The following is an 18,246-nucleotide window of genomic DNA, read 5'->3' as shown; positions in this document are numbered from 1 at the left end:
ATGAAGTTATTCCTTGCAATTGTGCTGCTCTGGACATCCTCTGTGGAGTGCCAGCAAAGAGGTGAGCTGGAAGTAATGCCTTTCCTTTTGACTCTGCACTTTCTTTCAGAGTAGCCTACATTCAACACGAGGCCCCTTAGTCTTTTAAATATATCTGTTTATAATGTGTATTGCCTTTTGAATTGAATATTGTAATGCATGTGTGATGAAAGAGATACAGCAATTGAAAGGGAGTTATCGGGTTTGAAAGAACATTCTGATAAAATAATAGATTCGCGGTAATTTTTGTGGCTTGGATTTAATTGGCTTTGCACATATTGTATGTTTATTATTCACCTTAGTATTCAATAGGATTCTCGTGTGCCAGTATAGTTACTATTATGGTTCATTTAGCCTACAGTTTAGCCTATTTACAAAACCTAGCAAGCTACAAAACAGGCACACATCTTATAAAATTTCAGTGGTTTCCAAGTGGGTAAGCCCGGTCTAATGAGTATTCCTGCGAGTTTGCTCAAGTGGACTGCATGAGAAATTCCAGGCCGTTGTTGAATTACAATAGCTGACACCTCTCCTTGCAACGGACAGGCATGCCAACATGCTAGGGTCGCACCGCAGGGGCATCTGAAAGAATTACAATCCAATGGTGATGATGTGATCATTATGAAACTGTTGTTGTGCAGATTACATGGTCACTTTACATTTAGGGATAACACGAGACACGCACGTCGTCACTTCGCCGTGAAATTAGTTTGAACGTTTGACTTAAAACCGCGGTCTGCATTTTGTCAAGGTAAAGAATGGTAAAGCCTCGACCACTTTCTGAAAAGCGAAGACGTTCGGAATGCATTGATGCTGCTGACATGATCTGTGTGGTTAGTGGTCTGTGTGTGATCATTAATTCACTTACTTAACCAATTATAGGAAAATACGTTTAGCAGCGACTCGCACTCAAGGTATGCCTCTGTATCTTGACACTAAGGATTTGTCAAACCTGTATCCTTTAATTGAAACTCAGGCCATTAACAAGTACACTATAATTTGCAATGCATAGGTCGCCCAAATGGAATCCACATCTGCCCTCAGAGATATCTCACCTAGGAGTGGATGTCAGTGAAGCCAACAGGAGTTTGAGCCTGGCCGCATAACACATGGCCCCCATGAGAAATCATTTACCCCCTGTGAATCCCAGCCATCGCTGGTGATCAATGATAAAGGGCCTGGTTACTGTTAAGTCCTTTGAAGTGCAGGCGGATTAGAAATGTTATCATAAGCAGCACTTTCATCTGCTGGCTTTTCAAAGCACTCATATTCCCAAGGGCTTATTCCATATGTCTTCCACTCCAGTGCCTGTTAGCACCAAAGTAAACCAAAACACTGTGTGACTGCAAGCCTATTTGGAGAAGCCCGGCTTTGTGCCATCTCTCTTGTTATTTCATCACTTTGCTGCGCGCTGGGGTCTAAGTGCCGGGCTCTGCATTGAGGAAGGCGAGGCAGATGAGGCTGCGCTCAATGTAGATTACAGGGCTGTTTTTACGGTGGATAGCCTCTGGCCCCTTCACAGTAGCAGTGGGAAGCTGATTAGCAGCGCCGGGTGGTAAGTGTCCTGGTTAGGATTATGATGTGTTCCTTCAGCTCGACTGGTAGAGCAAGGCACCAGGAATGCCTACGTTGTGGCTTCGTCTTTTCTAAGGACAAACTCTGATAAATGTGTGCAGTCACTGTGCTCTAAATGCTTTGAGTTAGAGCGCCTGCTAAGGGCATCACTGCACACGTGCAAGATACCACAGAGGTGCTATATTGAGAGATTTCTTGAAGGCCGCAACACAGTCATTTGGTTTCATCCATTAAATGGATATAGCATTCATGAACCGAACACCTAAAACATACATCATGACATTCTCTCTCTCTCTCTCTCACTCATTCTGCTTCTAACTCTCACTTTCAGCATTCATGATCATCTGGCTCTGACAAGATCTATCAGGTTATCATGACCCACTGTGACCCAGACTAGAGGTCCTGAGCATGCCATGTTGGTTAGACCTCATCATAAAGATTGCTGCTAATAGATTGATGTGCTTATTGTTCAGAACGACCAGTAACCTGATAGCCATAACAGACGTCTTATCTGACACAATCTACTGCCACGTGTCTTATCTCTCGATGTCATTGTCTCCAGTTTGCCTTATCGATTTCATCACTCCCCCCTGCATTTGCATGAAGAAGACCTATAATTAAGAGATAGTTAAGCATTCGCTTACTAGAGAATTCTCCTTATCACCCCCTCATCATCTTCGCTATTGTTTTCAGCTCCCTTTCTCCGCTGAGACTCTTGGATACAAATAATTAGTTGGGCGGTTCCAACAGAAGGACCCTGAAATTCTTTCCCCTAAGCACCGGAGCTCACTGGATACTTGTTTTTGTGTGGGAAAGGGTCCATAGGTCCTAGGATTCTAGATGGAGGCTGATGAGACAGTGAACTACAGCAGACTAAATGTCATACAATAGGCTACATCACTTCGTTTTTCGCAACCAGACGCAAAAAAGTCACTGTTGAATTAGTGGAGTGAAAACACTTCTGGCTGAGTGAAAGTGAGTAGGTCTTGTGAAAGACCTTGTCAACTCAAATCACTCATTTGATAACATGTTATCTTCCCAGTCAAACAAGCTTGCTGTTCACTTTTTTGATTCAGCTCATTACACAACCATTACACTGTCAGGTGGTAGATAATAAGCACTTTCTTTGGACTCGGAGAGACTGCCATTCTGAGAATTTATAGATTAGTAAAACTCCAGATCTCACAACCATCTAACCACACATTATCAGAATCTGCTCTGTTAACTATTGCTTCATCTGCAAACCAAGGCAATTTCCCCCTTGAAAAACCCTGACCGAAATAACGATTGCACTGTTGAAACAGCCCTTTGTATTTGCAGACAGCTGCATCCAAACAGAAAATGGCCTCAAGCTCAGCAAAATGAGAGACTGACTTCCTGGGTTCCTCTCATGAGTTAACCTCTGGGTGTCATTATGGTCTGTAGCAGTCAATCAGGGGATCGTATTGTCAAAACATTTGTGTTATGCAGTGGCCTGACCTCCGCTTTCTCACTGGAGAAGCTTGATCCCCTCTATAGACTGTGGAGAGGGACAGGTTGATGTGTTGAGAGACAAGGGCTGGGTGAAACCTGATCACTTAAAACATTGAGCGCAGGACCATTATTACTCTCATAAACACTGACGGAGGTTATAGGCTAAGCTTGCTTACCACAACTCCACCTAGATGTGTGAAGAGCATCATGGCGATGCATGTTTATGCTGTTTACAGCTTAAGGCTGGATGAAGAGAGGTTTTGCCATTTCAAAGAGCTATAAAGAGGTTAGGAGTTTCAGCATCCCATCCTACTTATATATTCCTGGCCTTAGCCAACACGAGTTGTGTTCCAGCCACTATGAACACAGTGTCATTATGATATTGTAAAAGGGAAACAGACTCCTGGCAGGCAGTACTCTCACTTGAGGCTTCATAAGACTCTGGGGAGTGCTCTGGTTTTATGAGTGTGTGACACAGTCAGAGCAGGTGTTTGCTATGGTAATGTGTGTGTGACTCCTGCAGTCACCTGAAATAACAGCAAGGGGAGAGGGGTGAGTGTAGACTGAGGAATTTATTGAGCAGAGCAACTGGTCGTCCCCGAAAGTCTTACGAAAAAGGAGTCCTGCTGATGTTTTGCCGATAAATCGTTACCTGACCTTCGCATGTGTCTACTACGATCAGCAATAACATGTCTGAAGCAAGACTGCTTTCATCAGTTGCATTTCATGTTTTCATGCCCTCAGATAATGAATAGGTTAAGAATCTGAAGCCAGACCTGGCTTCTTCCCTCAAGGTAGTTTTGCAAAAAAAAAGGCAAGGATCTCTTTAAGATTGTGATGCTCAGACTTGTGTGGTCCTGTTATCTTTTTTTCTGAGGACATTATACTGCCTTGGTTAATTGCATTATGTTGTGTCATCTAATGAAATCACAGAGAGCTGTTAAATAGGTGGTCCTCCAGCCCCTGGTGTCTCTCTGTCTCAGGTATGCAAATAGTGGCCTGGCAGATGTGGGCCCGTCATTAGGAGAGTGTCTTCATTCATCAGGCTCTTTATCTGCCCGGTGTTTGATGTGGGCCGAGGCCACAAGAAGGCTGGTGGGGGGACTGGGGAATGTGGATTTGAGTTGGTCAGGGTTTGTCTTTCAGTTTCGGAGCTGAATACTTGGAGTTTATATACTTGTTTAACATTGAATGGGTAGACTGAAATGATGGAGATGTAAGAGTGTATTTGTGTGTGTGTGTGTGTGTGTGTGTGTGGGTGTGTGTGTGTGTGTGTGTTTGGGTGGGTGGGTGAGTGCCTGTGTAGAAATGTATTAAAATGTGTTGTGCTTGCCATGCAGGCCTATGATCTTGGTTCTCCCAGTTGAGATGCTATCATAAACCATTGATAGTATTTAGGCTACAAGCCACCAAATATATGAAGCGATTCATTGATTCGTAGCCTATTTGTCGTATTCCCTTCAAGGACTGGTCACTTCACATAAAGAGTGTCCTGCATATGACCATGTGAATGTCTGAGCCGGAAACAGCTATAGAGCTTTGCCTGATCCCCTTTTCTTTTAGTTTTTTCTTTTACTCACAGTAATGATGGGTGTGGGTGTGTGTGTGTGTGTGTGGGTATGGGGTATGGGGTATGAATGAAGAGGGGGGTGGGTGTTAGGTGGAGATGCCAGAGGATGTAGGGGGCCCAGGGGCAGAGGGGTTATCGCAGTGCTCCAAAGGCAGCTAGCTAGTATGAATAGACTGTGGCCATTGTCAATTGTCCAAGACATAGTCATTTGTGGCATCAATGGTGCATGTAAACATAGGGGGTGGGGCGGTTGGCTGTGGGGATTTGCTCTTCAAAGGCAAAGGCCTGCAGAGAGAGAGGAGAGGAGAGGAGCGGGAGGTGGACCAGGAGGAGAAGATTGAAATGTTGGGTGAGGTGTGGTGAGTGAGGGAGGCTGAAGTGGGTTGGTGGGGGGTGGGGTGGTGGCATGGCTCCTGTGCGTCTCTGCTCCTTGGGTAGTGCTTCTTGGCAAAGTTTCCTTGAATACAGTTGTCTCTACATAATTCTTCATGTCTATTTGGTTAAATGCATCAGACTCTTTTGACGCAACAAGGCTTTCCCTCTTCCAATGTTTTACATTCCATATCCTGCATATTAGGATATTTGTGTCCATGAACATGTAAATCTAAATCTAAATATTAATATCTATTATCGTCTGTATCTAAACCAACAAGTGTGTCCTCTGTTACCCAGGTCTGTTCCCTGCCATCCTCAACCTGGCCAATAATGCTGAGATCACTGCCAATGCCACCTGCGGGAACCCTCGGCCTGAGATGTACTGCAAGCTGGTGGAGCACGTGCCAGGCAGACGCATTCGTAACTCACAGTGCAGGACCTGTGATGCCAACAGCGCCAACCCCAAAGGTACCAGTGCCTATACAGTGCTTCTCTTATGCTTTTGGGGGCCTTCTACGTCGTATATAGACATTGAATCATTATTACTTGGCTATCTAGATACTTGCATGGCACTATCACTGCGGTATTACATTGACTCTATTTGCATTTTACTTAAAAACAGCTTTATGTGGTTGGTGCCAATTCAACCATCATCACTGAGCTAGGACAGACCCACTGTGAAATGTCAACTCATATGTTAGTTTCAGTAGCCTTTTGGTAAGAACAAAACATATTTAATCAAAAGTGAAAATGAAACATATTTGACAGGATTATCCCATTTGTAAATTACACTCCTTCTCATTTAAGGCCTATCTTAAGTGGGATGTTAGGCTGTATTAAAATGGTAAATGGGAGAATGATGCTTTGATTAGTGGTCTAAACTGAGTGAGTACTATGCTGTAAAATACTGGTGTGCTGAATGATGAATCCCACTTAACCATAAATTGAAGGCGTGTGGCAAATTGTTTGTTTTTAGCATACAGGTAATGCTGCCTAAACACTCTATAAGGGCAAGTGTTGTGCCTGGCACATGCCCATGAATTGGAGTGCATCTAAGAGCAGCGTAAGCCATTCAGAAGCTGAATGTGTGCATTATCATTTTTATTGTCAGTGGATGTTATGAAATTACCAAGTGAATTAGCCCTAGTAATCAAAATAGCTGCGCATCTATCAAATTTGGGCCCTGTTAGATACATTAATATAAAGACGTTTATATTAATGAGACAGAGACCAGCAATCAGAGTTATACCAGTGCTTTATCTTTTGCAAAAGAGGGAGAGTGTCACAATCAAACATCATGAACAAACTCCAAAGTACAGCTGGGCGCAGCCAGCTTTTATACAAGTGCTCACACATAAGTTTATATGGGCATGTTCATGTTCTGTTCATTCTGCTCAGGGTGGTGTCTCTTCCACAAATGTCTGTGTCTGCAAGATATCAATGTGCAGAAGTGGTTTCAACAGCAACTGGCCTTGACCAGAGTGGTTGTGCAGAAACATGAAAACAGGATGTGTTTAAGGCAGTAAGACTGTTTCACAGAACACATTCCTTCACCTGTGTCTCAAAAACAAGCATTCTATGGATTATACATGATAACAACATAGTTAAACTGTTGTCAGGCCCCCAGGCTCTACCAGTTATCGTAGGTATTTTTCAAAATTAGGGTCTACAGTGGCATTGTGAAGCAATAATTAAAAGGTTATGTTGAGGTGAATTGTAAAGGGTATTGTAAGGGTCGTGGGATAGAAGGCTATACATATTGAAAGTAAACTATTAATATTGTGTAATTATGTCACAGTATTCATGTATGATTGTGTTGACCACCCACAGAGCAACATCATATTGCCCAGGCTATCGATGGCACTAACCAGTGGTGGCAGAGTCCCAGTATCAAGAACGGCCGACAGTTTCACTGGATCGACATCACTCTGGACCTCAGACAGGTAGGATGCTCCTCTCACAGATGATGGAGTGGTTGTCAAGCAGTGAAGAATGATGTGGGAAACAGCTGACCACATACACAAGATCTTGGGTGTTTGTAGTTTAATGTATTGTACATGTCCATGTTATGCTATAGTTGGTATTATTTGAGGCCCACTAATGTCACGTGGAAGACCTTTTGACACTTTTGGGATGTGCTTGAATTGCATACAAGCCCTGTTTATTTTTTCTGTCATTTGTGACTCATTATCTCTGGCCATTGCCAATAGAAAACCATCTTCCAATTTCCTTTCTCTCCATTGATGAGCAGCTCGCTGGAACTCAGTGGCGCAGTGGTCTCTCCCAGTGCCTCTGCACAGCCTGTAGCAGCAGGCAGCTCTCCCACCTCCAGTACTCCCTGCCCTCCTTACCCCTCAAAGCCTCATAAAAGGCGACTCTCAGGCTATCCAGCTACTGTGCCGTAATTGGCTGTCAGCAGCTCATTCCCCCCCTGGGGCTACACCAGAAACCAGACTCTCGGTCAGGAAGTCCACATACACACACACACACACTGGCACACTTCCTCCCCCCCCCCCCCCCACCCTCTCCTGTCCTCCTCCTCCTCATCTTCTTCCTCTTCCTCAGCCCCCCTCCGGTGCTAAATCTTTAGCGTGGAGTCCATAAGCTTACCTTACAGCCAAAAGACAGACAGCCAGCCGGCCAGAGCACCTGTCACTGAGGTCTCCCTGATTTACAGCCCTGGCTCCTACAGATTCATTACAGGCCCACAGAAACTGACAGAGAGAGAGAGAGAAGCATATATATAAAGAGAGAGAGGCAGGGAAAGAGAGTGAGCTAGAAAGAAAGAAGGAGAGGGAGAGAGATGTATGTCTGCTCGTTACGGTGACTGTCAGGTTAGGCCATTTATCTGTCTCTGCGCCGCTGTCACTCTCCTCCTGCGGGCCAGAGAGGAGGCCCAGTAATGCCCGATAGGCCTCGGAGAAGTAAAAGGAGCGCGAAGAGTCATCTCCCCGCGAGGTATGCCTAATACTCCCGTTACACTTGATTAGTCTGACAGAGAGACTCTGCGAGACGCTTTCCTGGCTCTGGACCAACCCAGCACAGGAAGAGCACAGGTTTACTGTTTCCTGGTCTGAGTAGTGGGAGAGTGAGAGGAGTATCGCGCAAAAAAACTGGAAACATCCATGGCAGAACTTATGTTTGGTCGATTTGGACCAAGCCATACCCAGGTCCTGGCAATTCAGATGGGATCTAGATCGCAACCTGGGATGAATGCATATGTATTGTCTGACAGAGAGGATGGAAGGGGATTTAAAGTTCCTGCACATTGCAGTTCAACACACAATAAACACAGAAGTAGCGGAGAGGCTACACTTACACAGTATCTTGGTGTTTGTTCAGAATTTAGCAAAAAAGTGAAGGTGTGCTGTGTTAAAACTGATAGTGATGCAGGTAGAAACAGGCACACCGTCACAATTGTAACAGCTCTTAAGTTGTGGATTGTGCAGCATGTTTCAAGGGAAAAAAAACCTAGCCTAGACGTTTCCCCATCGACTTTGAAAGGCTCTGTGTTCCATATCCTGGGTTTGACCTATACATACGAAAATCAACTCATGCCAACCCTCATATCCCTAGGAAGCCAGGTGGGTTGTGAAGCCCAGTCGAAAAACGCAGTTTATCCCCTTCATACTAAGGATCAACATGGGTATAACCCTGGTAGAAACTCGGTCTGAATAGGGTAAGAGAATTAGGGAGAGAGAAGGATTGAGTGTGTTTGTGTGTGTGCATGTGAGTGTGAGAGAGAGACAGAATCAGAGAATGGAGGTGTGTGTCTGCGACCTCCCCCAGTGCTCAACTCTTCAAAGGAGCTTAGGGTTCCAGTGAGGTGACTGGGTGCAAGCAGGTTGTCCACGGCGATTGGAACTCACAAACTCAGTCTAATCCGACATCCCTCTCAGCACTGGGACCAGTTGAAGACATTCCAGAAAAAAAGAAGTAGCAGACGGAGAGAAATTGAAAGAAATGGAGAAAGAAAGAGTGAGAAAAAACGCAAGCAGTTTGTCGAGAGCGATTGAAACCCAGAAACTCAGCCTAATCCCACATCCCTCTCCGCTTTGAAACCAGTCAAAGACATTCCAAAGGGGGAGAGAGAGCAGGAGTAGAGAGTTAAAGAGAGACATAAAAAGTGTGAGAGAGAAAAAGAGAGGGAAAAGAGAAAGAATGAGAGACAGAGTGCAAGCGCATTGCACGGACAGACTGAAATCGGCCTAATCCTGTATCCATGGTAGGTCTGAGACATACCGACAAATGAAATAGAGACAGATGGAGAGAGAGAGCATGAGGGAAGGAGACGGCTTTAGAAAGAGGGAGAGAGTATGATAGACAGATGAGTGGCCAGAAATATTCCAACATCAATAACCAGCTTGCGCTTGTTGTCCACAATGATTGAAAATAAGCTAAATCCCCCTACTCTGAGGCCATCTGAGAGAGTGAGAAAGAGGGTGAGAGAAAGAGGAAGAGAGAGAGAGGGAAGAATGGAGAATGTTGAGGTGCAAGAGGGGGAACGTTGGAAAGAACAAAACGAGACAGACAGAATAGTCAGAGAGCAGTTTCATCTAGTTGTTCAAACAACGTTCCCTCTCTTGCACCTCAACATTCTCCTTCCTTCCCTCTCTCTCTCTCTCTTTCTCTCTCTTTCCCTCTTTCTCAGATGGCCTGAGAGTAGGGGGATTTAGCTGATTTTCAATCATTGTGGACAACACGCCTGAAGCATAACATTGCGAAACCTAAAAAGGGGAAATGATGTCTCTCGTATCAGTCCCGCTGTAAAAGTTGTGTACAAGACCCAGTTTTCTGGTTTCAGAGTTGAACTGAAGTCTTCCTAGCTCACAGAACGCGTGGAGTCAAGGATCCTGTTGATCACATTAATGTTTGATGAAAGCAAGGACATCTTTATCATGTGTTGTTGTAATCTCTGTAAGTTATGAATCACTGTAATTTGTCTGACCTTTGAGCATATGAAATGATGTGCTGTAATGAAACAGCAGCGCAAGGGTGAACCCAATAACCCACAACACTGTAGCCACAACACTGCCTGTCTCACACATAGATCCATAGCGTGTAACATGTTAATGAAAAGAAACAGTGTACAGATAGGAGATTGCGCTGGTGTGGACCAGGCAGATCCGGGCCAGGTGTGCTCCAGAGCCAGTCTATCTGGGCCAGATTTCTCTAGTTCCCCGTCGGGTCTTGCGGTATCCTCCGCCTCATCGTGCCAGAAGAGCATAATGACTGTGAGGACAACTCACATTACCCTGCAGCTCCGCTTCCAGATTGGATGCATTCATGCTGTCCAGGCCATTGGGGCTGTGTGTGTGTGTGTGTGTGTGTGTGTACACGTGTGTGTGTGTGTGTGTGTGTGTGTGTGTGTGTGTGTGTGTGTGTGTGTGTGTACGTGAACGTGTGTCTAACGCAGTGTGTGTGTTTGTTATGGGTGTATTTTGAGTTTGGTTGAGTGTGTGTGTGTGTGTGTGTGTGTGTGTGTGTGTGTGTGTGTGTGTGTGTGTGTGTGTGTGTGTGTGTGTGTGTGTGTGTATGTGTGTGGTGGAGGGGGCTGGAGGGTAGAGAGTGAGAGAGTGAGAATAGAGCCTTAAGGCAACACTCCCCCTCAGTGTGTGTGTGTGTGTGTGTGTGTGTGTGTGTGTGTCTGTGTGTGTGTGTGTGTGTGTGTGTGTGAGGCTCACTCTACAGTGATCACCAAAGCTTTCACCGGCCTTCTGCTTGTTGGCTAACATATTCTTATTCTATATTATAAACCAAACAGAGTTCACAGAGTTTAGTGGAGCAACTCTAAAAAATGTATCATATGGGTATTGTATTGGTAGTGATGACTGTGACAAAATCTTTTAATTCTTAATCAACTTGAACAAATATCATACAGTCAGCAAAGTCATGAAGCTCTGCCCCAGCTGTGAACTTCAGCAAGAGATCCCCCCTGGGCTTCCAGGGTTGTTTGACTCTGATTGAATTCGAATCTCACTGCCATGACTAAGCCCAAGCACAAACCAGCCATCTGACGGCTTCCCAGGGTGCACATCTTGCAGCCATTTGGGCCCTCAGGAGACAGCCCAGACGTGATGACTGCGGAATCCAGACCTGGGAAACGAGGCCCGTGCCCCGACCACATGAAAAGACCTGCGTTTGGCCACAGGCCCTTCTGCTGTCTGGGGGCGGAGGCGGAGGATGAGTCAGGGCTTTTGTCTGTTTGGAGGTGGGGGGGGTAGATAATGGGGGATGGTAGGAGAAGGAGTATGAGGTGGAAACAAAGAAGGACGTGAGGCAGCAGGGTTGACCCTGGGAAGGCCACAAATGCCATGTTTTCATAAGAATGGCGTCGCTAGGAGGGGCTGCGCTCAGCTTAGCCCGTCGACCAAGCACAGCCTGGATTTGCATTTCCATATGTCAGGGTGTTTTCAAGTAAGGGATAAAGGCCGTCAAGGTGACCTGACATAAAATATTGCCATAGTGTACATGTAATTAGGTAAGGGATAATGTATTGTCCGGAGGTCATTCTACAAAAATAATTCCCGACGGGGCGAACAACACCCCGACGCGCAGCGGAGGGTGTTGTTTCGTCCTGAAGGGAATTATTTTTGTAGAATGACCTCCGGACAATACATTATCCCGCTTATTATACGGGTACTTGCCAAAAACGATAGAAGACATTCCTCCAACATACCTCTTTTTAATGATTTAGGTACCGTTTCATGTGTCCCGTTTAGAAATAAATAGTTCTTCAAGCAAATAGAACTTTGAAGTTTCAGGTGTTGCATAGCAACCCATTACTTGCTGACTTCAAATTACTCTCTACTGTTGCGTTAAAATGACTGGACTTCTGGCGGAATGATATGAAAGATGTGAATTAGAAGTACAAAACCCGTTGCCAATGACAGCGGTGATTATCTTTCGCAGAGGTCTGTTAGCAGGAATTAATGTATGGGTATGACGTAGGGATGGCCCATTCAAATCAACGGTACTTTTTGGAACATTCTGAAGAGCCGTATAATAAGTATCTATAATATTAGCCCATAAAGCAAATATTTAGTATAAAAAAAACAGTGTTTAGTTTCCAGGTTAGCACTTCCTAAAAGATAATGGAGGTTGCTTAGTTAAAATCGATTCCATTGTTTCTAAGACCAAATCCTTTTAATTTTATTTGGCTAGCTTGCTTATTTTGTTAATTCAATACCTGCTGAAACACACTCTGGTGGTAGAAATGTCGATGGGCAGTTTACCATTGTGGTTATAGCTAGTAGATGCTGCTTCATCCATAATATACAACATTGCAGACACTTTTGCAGGCCCTTAATGATGACTGAGCCAATCACAAAAGAGATAGCATCTTTGACATCACATGGTGCGTTTGGAGGAGGACTCGGCGCAGTTAGGCCCTACTCAGGAGAGTGTTTGGCACTATTCTACTTGTTATGGAAATGTGAATTAACCTGGCACAGCCTGGCTTGTCGGGCCAGAAAGTGCCAGAAAGTGCCAATGGAAAACCCCCAAAAGAGTGGACAAGAGTCTTGGAGCCAGACTCAAGCTGCCAAATCCATTATTTTTACACAGTTGGTGAAGAAAATAGGATAGTCAGGGCCCATGGTCACAAATCATTGGTTAATTAAACTTTGGGGGCCCAACATGGTGACCTAAAAAACCTTTTGCTGTTTGATTACATTTCATTGGTATTTGTCGACAGAAATACGAATGTCTAGTGTTTGACCTTTTTATGCTAACAATTTATGTGTCTAAGTACAAAAAATGTTGGCCACAAACACCAAAGTAGCCTGACTGGCAGTTAATATAGACATTCTGTCAGTTTGTTGCAACTGGTATTGTTCAGCAGAAGCTCAGGCGCTCAGCCACCCTGCAAAACTCCATCTCAAGCCTAACAAAACTAGGACTTTCACACAAGTTATTCCCAGCAAGTTCACTACAAAGCAACTGGTTAAGATCTGACAGGGTGAACATTGTGGACACTATTTCTCTTTTAAATAAACTGTGATAACAGAAATTTCAAACATGCCAGTTGCCTACCACAGACAGTTGGGTTTTCAATGGCCGCCTTACATCTCATCAGCTGTAGTGGAAGCTCTGTCTTTTTTCACACCACCTACCACCTAGCTAAGCTGATTCTCCACACGAAACAGGTGCAGAAATAGTCACAAATCATGTGTCTAGACCATGACATCAACATTGCAGTTACAGTAGGAATGTGTATGCTTGTGTGTGTGAATGTGTATGCATGCTTGTGTTCATGTAATTGGGTGCCCCACGTATGGCAAGTGTAATGAGCTCCAGCACCTCAGGTGAAATGATGCACGCCACTGCGCTCTTGTTTGACAACCCGAGTTAAGTGTGGCAGTAAAGGGTCCAGAACAGAGTAGGAGTTTAATGGCCATGTCTTCTCCTGGCCACATTCTTGTGGGTGAGTGAATGCCAACACAGCTGGGGAGTCTGGAGGTGTTTGGACAGGGTGGCCTGTGTTTGCTTCATACCTCCCCTGTCACCGAGTCACAATTCGGGCCACCTGGAGAGCCCCCACAGGATGAGAGACCCCCAAATGGCTCTTTCCTAGCAAACACACACACACAGTCACACACACACACACACCATATTAACTCTACACACATACTAAGAAAGACACTACACACATATGTAGTTACCAGTTTTCACACCACCATTAAAAGTTCAAACGATGACATGCTTCTCGCTTCCTCCGTTTTTCCCTCTCTCTCTTTCTCCGTCTGTTTGATTAGCCCATGCTAATTTGAAAATGAAATGAGGTAACAGCTTAGGCACTGAATGGTGTCAAATCTTTGCCAGATGAAACTGATGAATGTAATATTGTGATCTCCTCAGACCAGATTTCTCAACCCATCTCACAGTCTACATCTGACCTAGCTCCTGGTAACGATTAGCCACAACGTAGCAAACTTTGAGCTAACATGATCACTTTAGTATGTATCTGGCAGGCCAACAGAGGAAACAGTCAAGGCTGAATACTTTAGCAATGATGTCTATGGAGAATGATACAAGTAATCTCCCTACAAGGATACTCAAAGATCTGTAAAATGTTTCCATTGCAATGAGAAGTCTTCCCTCCCAGCCGGAGCGGGATACATGTTACTGTAAAAAAAACAGCACATTGAAAGACAAATGTCTCTTTGCAATATGCATTCATTTATGTTTGTTTTGTATATCAATTTCCCTTGAGTACGCCTGTGACAAATCGAAACAGTGCTTGACATCCCCTTGCAGCATTTGTAGGTGAACACTTCCACCATACCTGTGAAAAGTCACTCGTCATTTAATACGGTACCATTGAGCATGCAGCGAAGGCTTTTGAGAGTCTCTCTTGAAGTGGCGCTTGAAATTAAGTGTTGGCTCGGCTTCCCTCTCCATTTTCCCTCTTAGAGAGATTGTCCTGGGTCCGCAATAAGGCAGGCCTGTAATTAAAGATTCTCATTAAAACATGTCGGAAGACGCTTGTTGGGACATGGAAATTATATGTTTGCCCTGTCATCGAAAGTTCCTTAAGCTTTGATTGCCTTCCCCTCCCCACCTCGTCTTAAGTTTGTCTTCACATGTCTTGCTAGTTAAAAAACGGGGGGAATTGGTAGAGTTGGTGGGTGGGTGGAAGAGTGGATGGTGAAGACAACCCGGAATGTTCCGCTACTTCAGATTGAGTGCGGGGATAAGTGCACAGTAGCAGATCCGCCCACCGCTCTTGCACTCTCATTACATTCAAATGAGAGAGGGAGAGTTGAAAGCTTTGGCCCTCCACAAAGGTTATCTCCTCAGCAGCTTCTCTAGAGACAGCAAACAAATATTGACCGCGCTCGATGTGTTTATTTAATTCCACTCTGTCGCTAAGAGACGAGTGATCACAACATCCCAAAAGCCCACCAGGGTATCAAAGCCAGGGTGAAAACCCAGCCAGTTGGGACACACACACACACACACACACACACACACACACACACACACACACACACACACATACACACACACACTAATCTGCAGAGACAGGAAGTGGTAATCCTCACGCTCACACTTTGAAGATGGTGTTTTTGTCACATGAAAACAATTACTGAAGTGTCCAACCCCATCTGCAAACAAGGGCCCTCTTGTGCATTCCCCATGTTGGGATGAGAGTGGAGAAGGAAAGCCCCCCCATCCCATCCCAATTATATTGTGTCTAGTCTCTCAGTGCATTTGTGGGGGCGACTTTGAAAGTCGAGCACGTTTGTGTAGCCTCTGCAAGCCCGGGCGCTGGTTTGAGAGCCCCACAGAGGAAGTAGGCAGAGAGAGAGTGGTGGTGGTGGTGGGGAAGTTGGGCATGGGGGGGATTGAAAGCAGACATGGGGCTGGTATTTGCTTTCCCGTCATGGTTGGGGGGAACAGGCGATGAAAGAGGGGTCTGTTGTGAGAGCCTGTCAGGACAAGATTGAATTTTTTCCCCTTTTTTAATGGGGGGGGGGGGGGGGGGGGGGGTCTGGGTTTGGATGATGGCCTGCAACAGGGTTTAAGGTCAGATAGAGAGAGAGAGAGTAAGAAAAAGGAACTTCCTCTATAATGTAAAAAAGAGGGAAAGGTACAGAGGTAGAAAGAAAAGACAGAGAGAGGAGAGAAAGACGGAGAGGGGAAGAGAGGAAAATGAGGCCGTTTAGAAGAAATAAACAACCTCTCCATTGCACTTGAGGTGCAGTCAAGCATGCAATGCCCCTGGGGTGGGGGGTGGGGGGCACTGTCCAAAAGACAGTGTCAGCATGCCAGTATGACTTCTCCTTTGGGAAAGAAAGGGGGAGAGTGGGGTAAAATAGCACCATTTAAAAGCCCTAACTAACAGCCATACATGGCAGGCTATGCGCCACAACCATTATCGGGTTCTAGTACCATGACTGTTTGTTATTAACCCTGTTGACTGCTTATGGTCCTTCTGGGAGAATGTGTTTGAGTGTGTGTGTGTGTGTGTGTGTGTGTGTGTGTGTGTGTGTGTGTGTGTGTGTGTGTGTGTGTGTGTGTGTGTGTGTGAGTGTGTGTGTGTGGTGTGTGTGTGTGTGTGTGTGTGTGTGTGTGTGTGTGTGTGTGTGTGTGTGTGTGTGTGAGTGTGTGTGTGTGTGTGTGTGTGTGTGTGTGTGTGTGTGTGTGTGTGTGTGAGTGTGAGTGTGAGTGTGTGTGTGTGTGTGTGTGTGTGTGTGTGTGTGTGTGTGTGTGTGTGTGTGAGTGTGTGTGTGTGTGTGTGTGTGTGTGTGTGTGTGTGTGTTGATTCTGCCGAGGACCAATACCCCATTTGATGAGCGTTTTTTTTAACTATATCCAAATGCTTCGGGTGTGTGTAAATGACTTGTGAGTTTGTGTAATGTAAGTGCAAGGCTTCGCTTCTGGGCCTTTTCACATGGATACAGCTGTACTTCCTCACCCCACTGAAAGCTCTGGACGCAAGGCAGCTTTAGCTGTGTTAGTTGTAGCTTCACTTTGTGTGAATATATGAAAAGGTTCAAATGAGAATGTGGGCACAGGAGAAAGGTTAGCTTTTCATGGTGCAATTTAGTAAGGACCACTACGCTTCGTAGCCTCTACTGCATGATGTTGCTCTCACAGTCAACGTGCATCCGTTACTGTGTATGAAAAGGCATTCTGAATACTGCCTTTAAAAAGAGTGTACCTCCCGTTCACATATAACTCGGAGATTCCCTTGTGTTGTTACCTTAACCAAACAATTTCTACTCATCTGTGCTGCTACACAAACTCATCTTGAAACTGTTATTTATTTGTTTGTTTGTTTGTTCCCTTCACAGATCTTTCAGGTGGCCTACGTGATCATCAAGGCCGCCAACTCCCCTCGTCCTGGGAACTGGGTCCTGGAGCGTTCGCTGGACGGGGTGAACTTCACTCCCTGGCAGTACTACGCCATCAGCGACACAGAGTGCCTGACGCACTACAACGTTACCCCCCGCATTGGACCCCCCACCTACAAGAAGGACAACGAGGTCATCTGCACGTCCTACTACTCTCGACTGGTGCCTCTGGAGCATGGCGAGGTGGGTACTCATGCCCTGGTGCCAAACACAGGTAGTGTCGCTAGGTAACACCAGAGAGGAGAGGAAGGGCAAGGGACTGTGTTTTTTTCCACAAACGACTTTTCTTTAATAAGGATTTAGAAATCGCTGTGATGTTTGCAGTAATAAACAACTGAACATGGTTCAAGTTGTGCACTGTGGAAGGAGAAGTGTTGTTGTCATGGGCATCTTCATACACATTTGAAGTGACGGTTCTGTGGTCATAACCTTTGCCTCATTCATTTCCTGTTCATATGCTTTCACTTAAACATGTTCCAATCATTCCAATGGCATGCTGACTGCTCCCTCTGTATCTGCCTCTTTCTCCCACTCTCTCGCTCTCCCACTCTCTATCTCCATTTCTCTCTTCCCACCCACTTTCTCTCTGTCTTTCGCTCTTTCTCCCTTTCTCTCTCAGATCCACACATCTCTGATCAACGGCAGGCCTGGCGCTGACGACCTGACCCCAGAGCTGTTGGAGTTCACCTCGGCCCGCTTCATTCGCCTGCGTCTGCAGCGCATCCGCACCCTCAACGCCGACCTCATGACCCTCAGCCACCGCGACCCCAAGGAGCTCGACCCCATCGTCACCCGCCGCGTACGTTCACACTCGTTCACACGATACCCCCACCCTCCTCCTCACAGATGCTACCTGGGCTTCAGAAGCCGGTGCTATTGTAAAGCACATGTTTTGCTAGAAAGAGTGAATAGGCAGAAACCTGCCATTTTTAATTATCACCCTTTGACGTTGAATGACAGTGTGTCAATGTAATTACACGTCTCAGTGTGATTCAGATCTTGTGAATGCTATGAATGTCTGTTATTTAGATGCCTATTGGTGTAACCTGACAATAGTTGTTGCAAGTTAGAGTGGAGACGTGCAACTCTTATCTGTTCTCTTGTTTTGTGGCCTCTCTCCCTCTCTGTAGTATTACTACTCAATCAAGGACATCTCAGTAGGTGGGATGTGCATCTGCTATGGCCACGCCCAGAGTTGCCCCTTGGACCTCATCACCAAGGTAACGGCACGCTCTCAGTTCGGGCCCGGCAGAGTGGAACCCCCCGAGCTGTCAATCAGACTCGTTTGACACGGAGGGTGTGAAATTCCATGACCGCCTCTCAGCTGTTGAGTTGATTGTTTTGAATGTGATT

The 18,246-nt window shown here is 45.5% G+C and overlaps 1 protein-coding gene across 1 annotated transcript in view; it reads left to right on the top strand.

The window, feature by feature from the left end:
• lama1 (laminin, alpha 1) overlaps positions 1-18,246 on the top strand; it is a gene marked incomplete at both ends in the record, with an annotated part of 52,885 nt that continues 34,639 nt past the window's right edge. Inside the window, 6 exons of the mRNA XM_080854764.1 lie at positions 1-61; positions 5,330-5,500; positions 6,863-6,975; positions 16,834-17,076; positions 17,513-17,692; positions 18,024-18,113. Coding sequence (XP_080710890.1) covers positions 1-61; positions 5,330-5,500; positions 6,863-6,975; positions 16,834-17,076; positions 17,513-17,692; positions 18,024-18,113 — 858 coding nt within the window. The remainder of the gene's footprint in view (positions 62-5,329; positions 5,501-6,862; positions 6,976-16,833; positions 17,077-17,512; positions 17,693-18,023; positions 18,114-18,246) is intronic.

This window comes from Sprattus sprattus (genome assembly GCF_963457725.1).
Source record: "Sprattus sprattus genome assembly, chromosome: 17".
Lineage (NCBI taxonomy): Eukaryota > Metazoa > Chordata > Actinopteri > Clupeiformes > Clupeidae > Sprattus > Sprattus sprattus.
The sequence above is the reverse complement of the archived record's forward strand: the minus strand, read 5'-3'. Positions and strand labels throughout refer to the sequence as shown.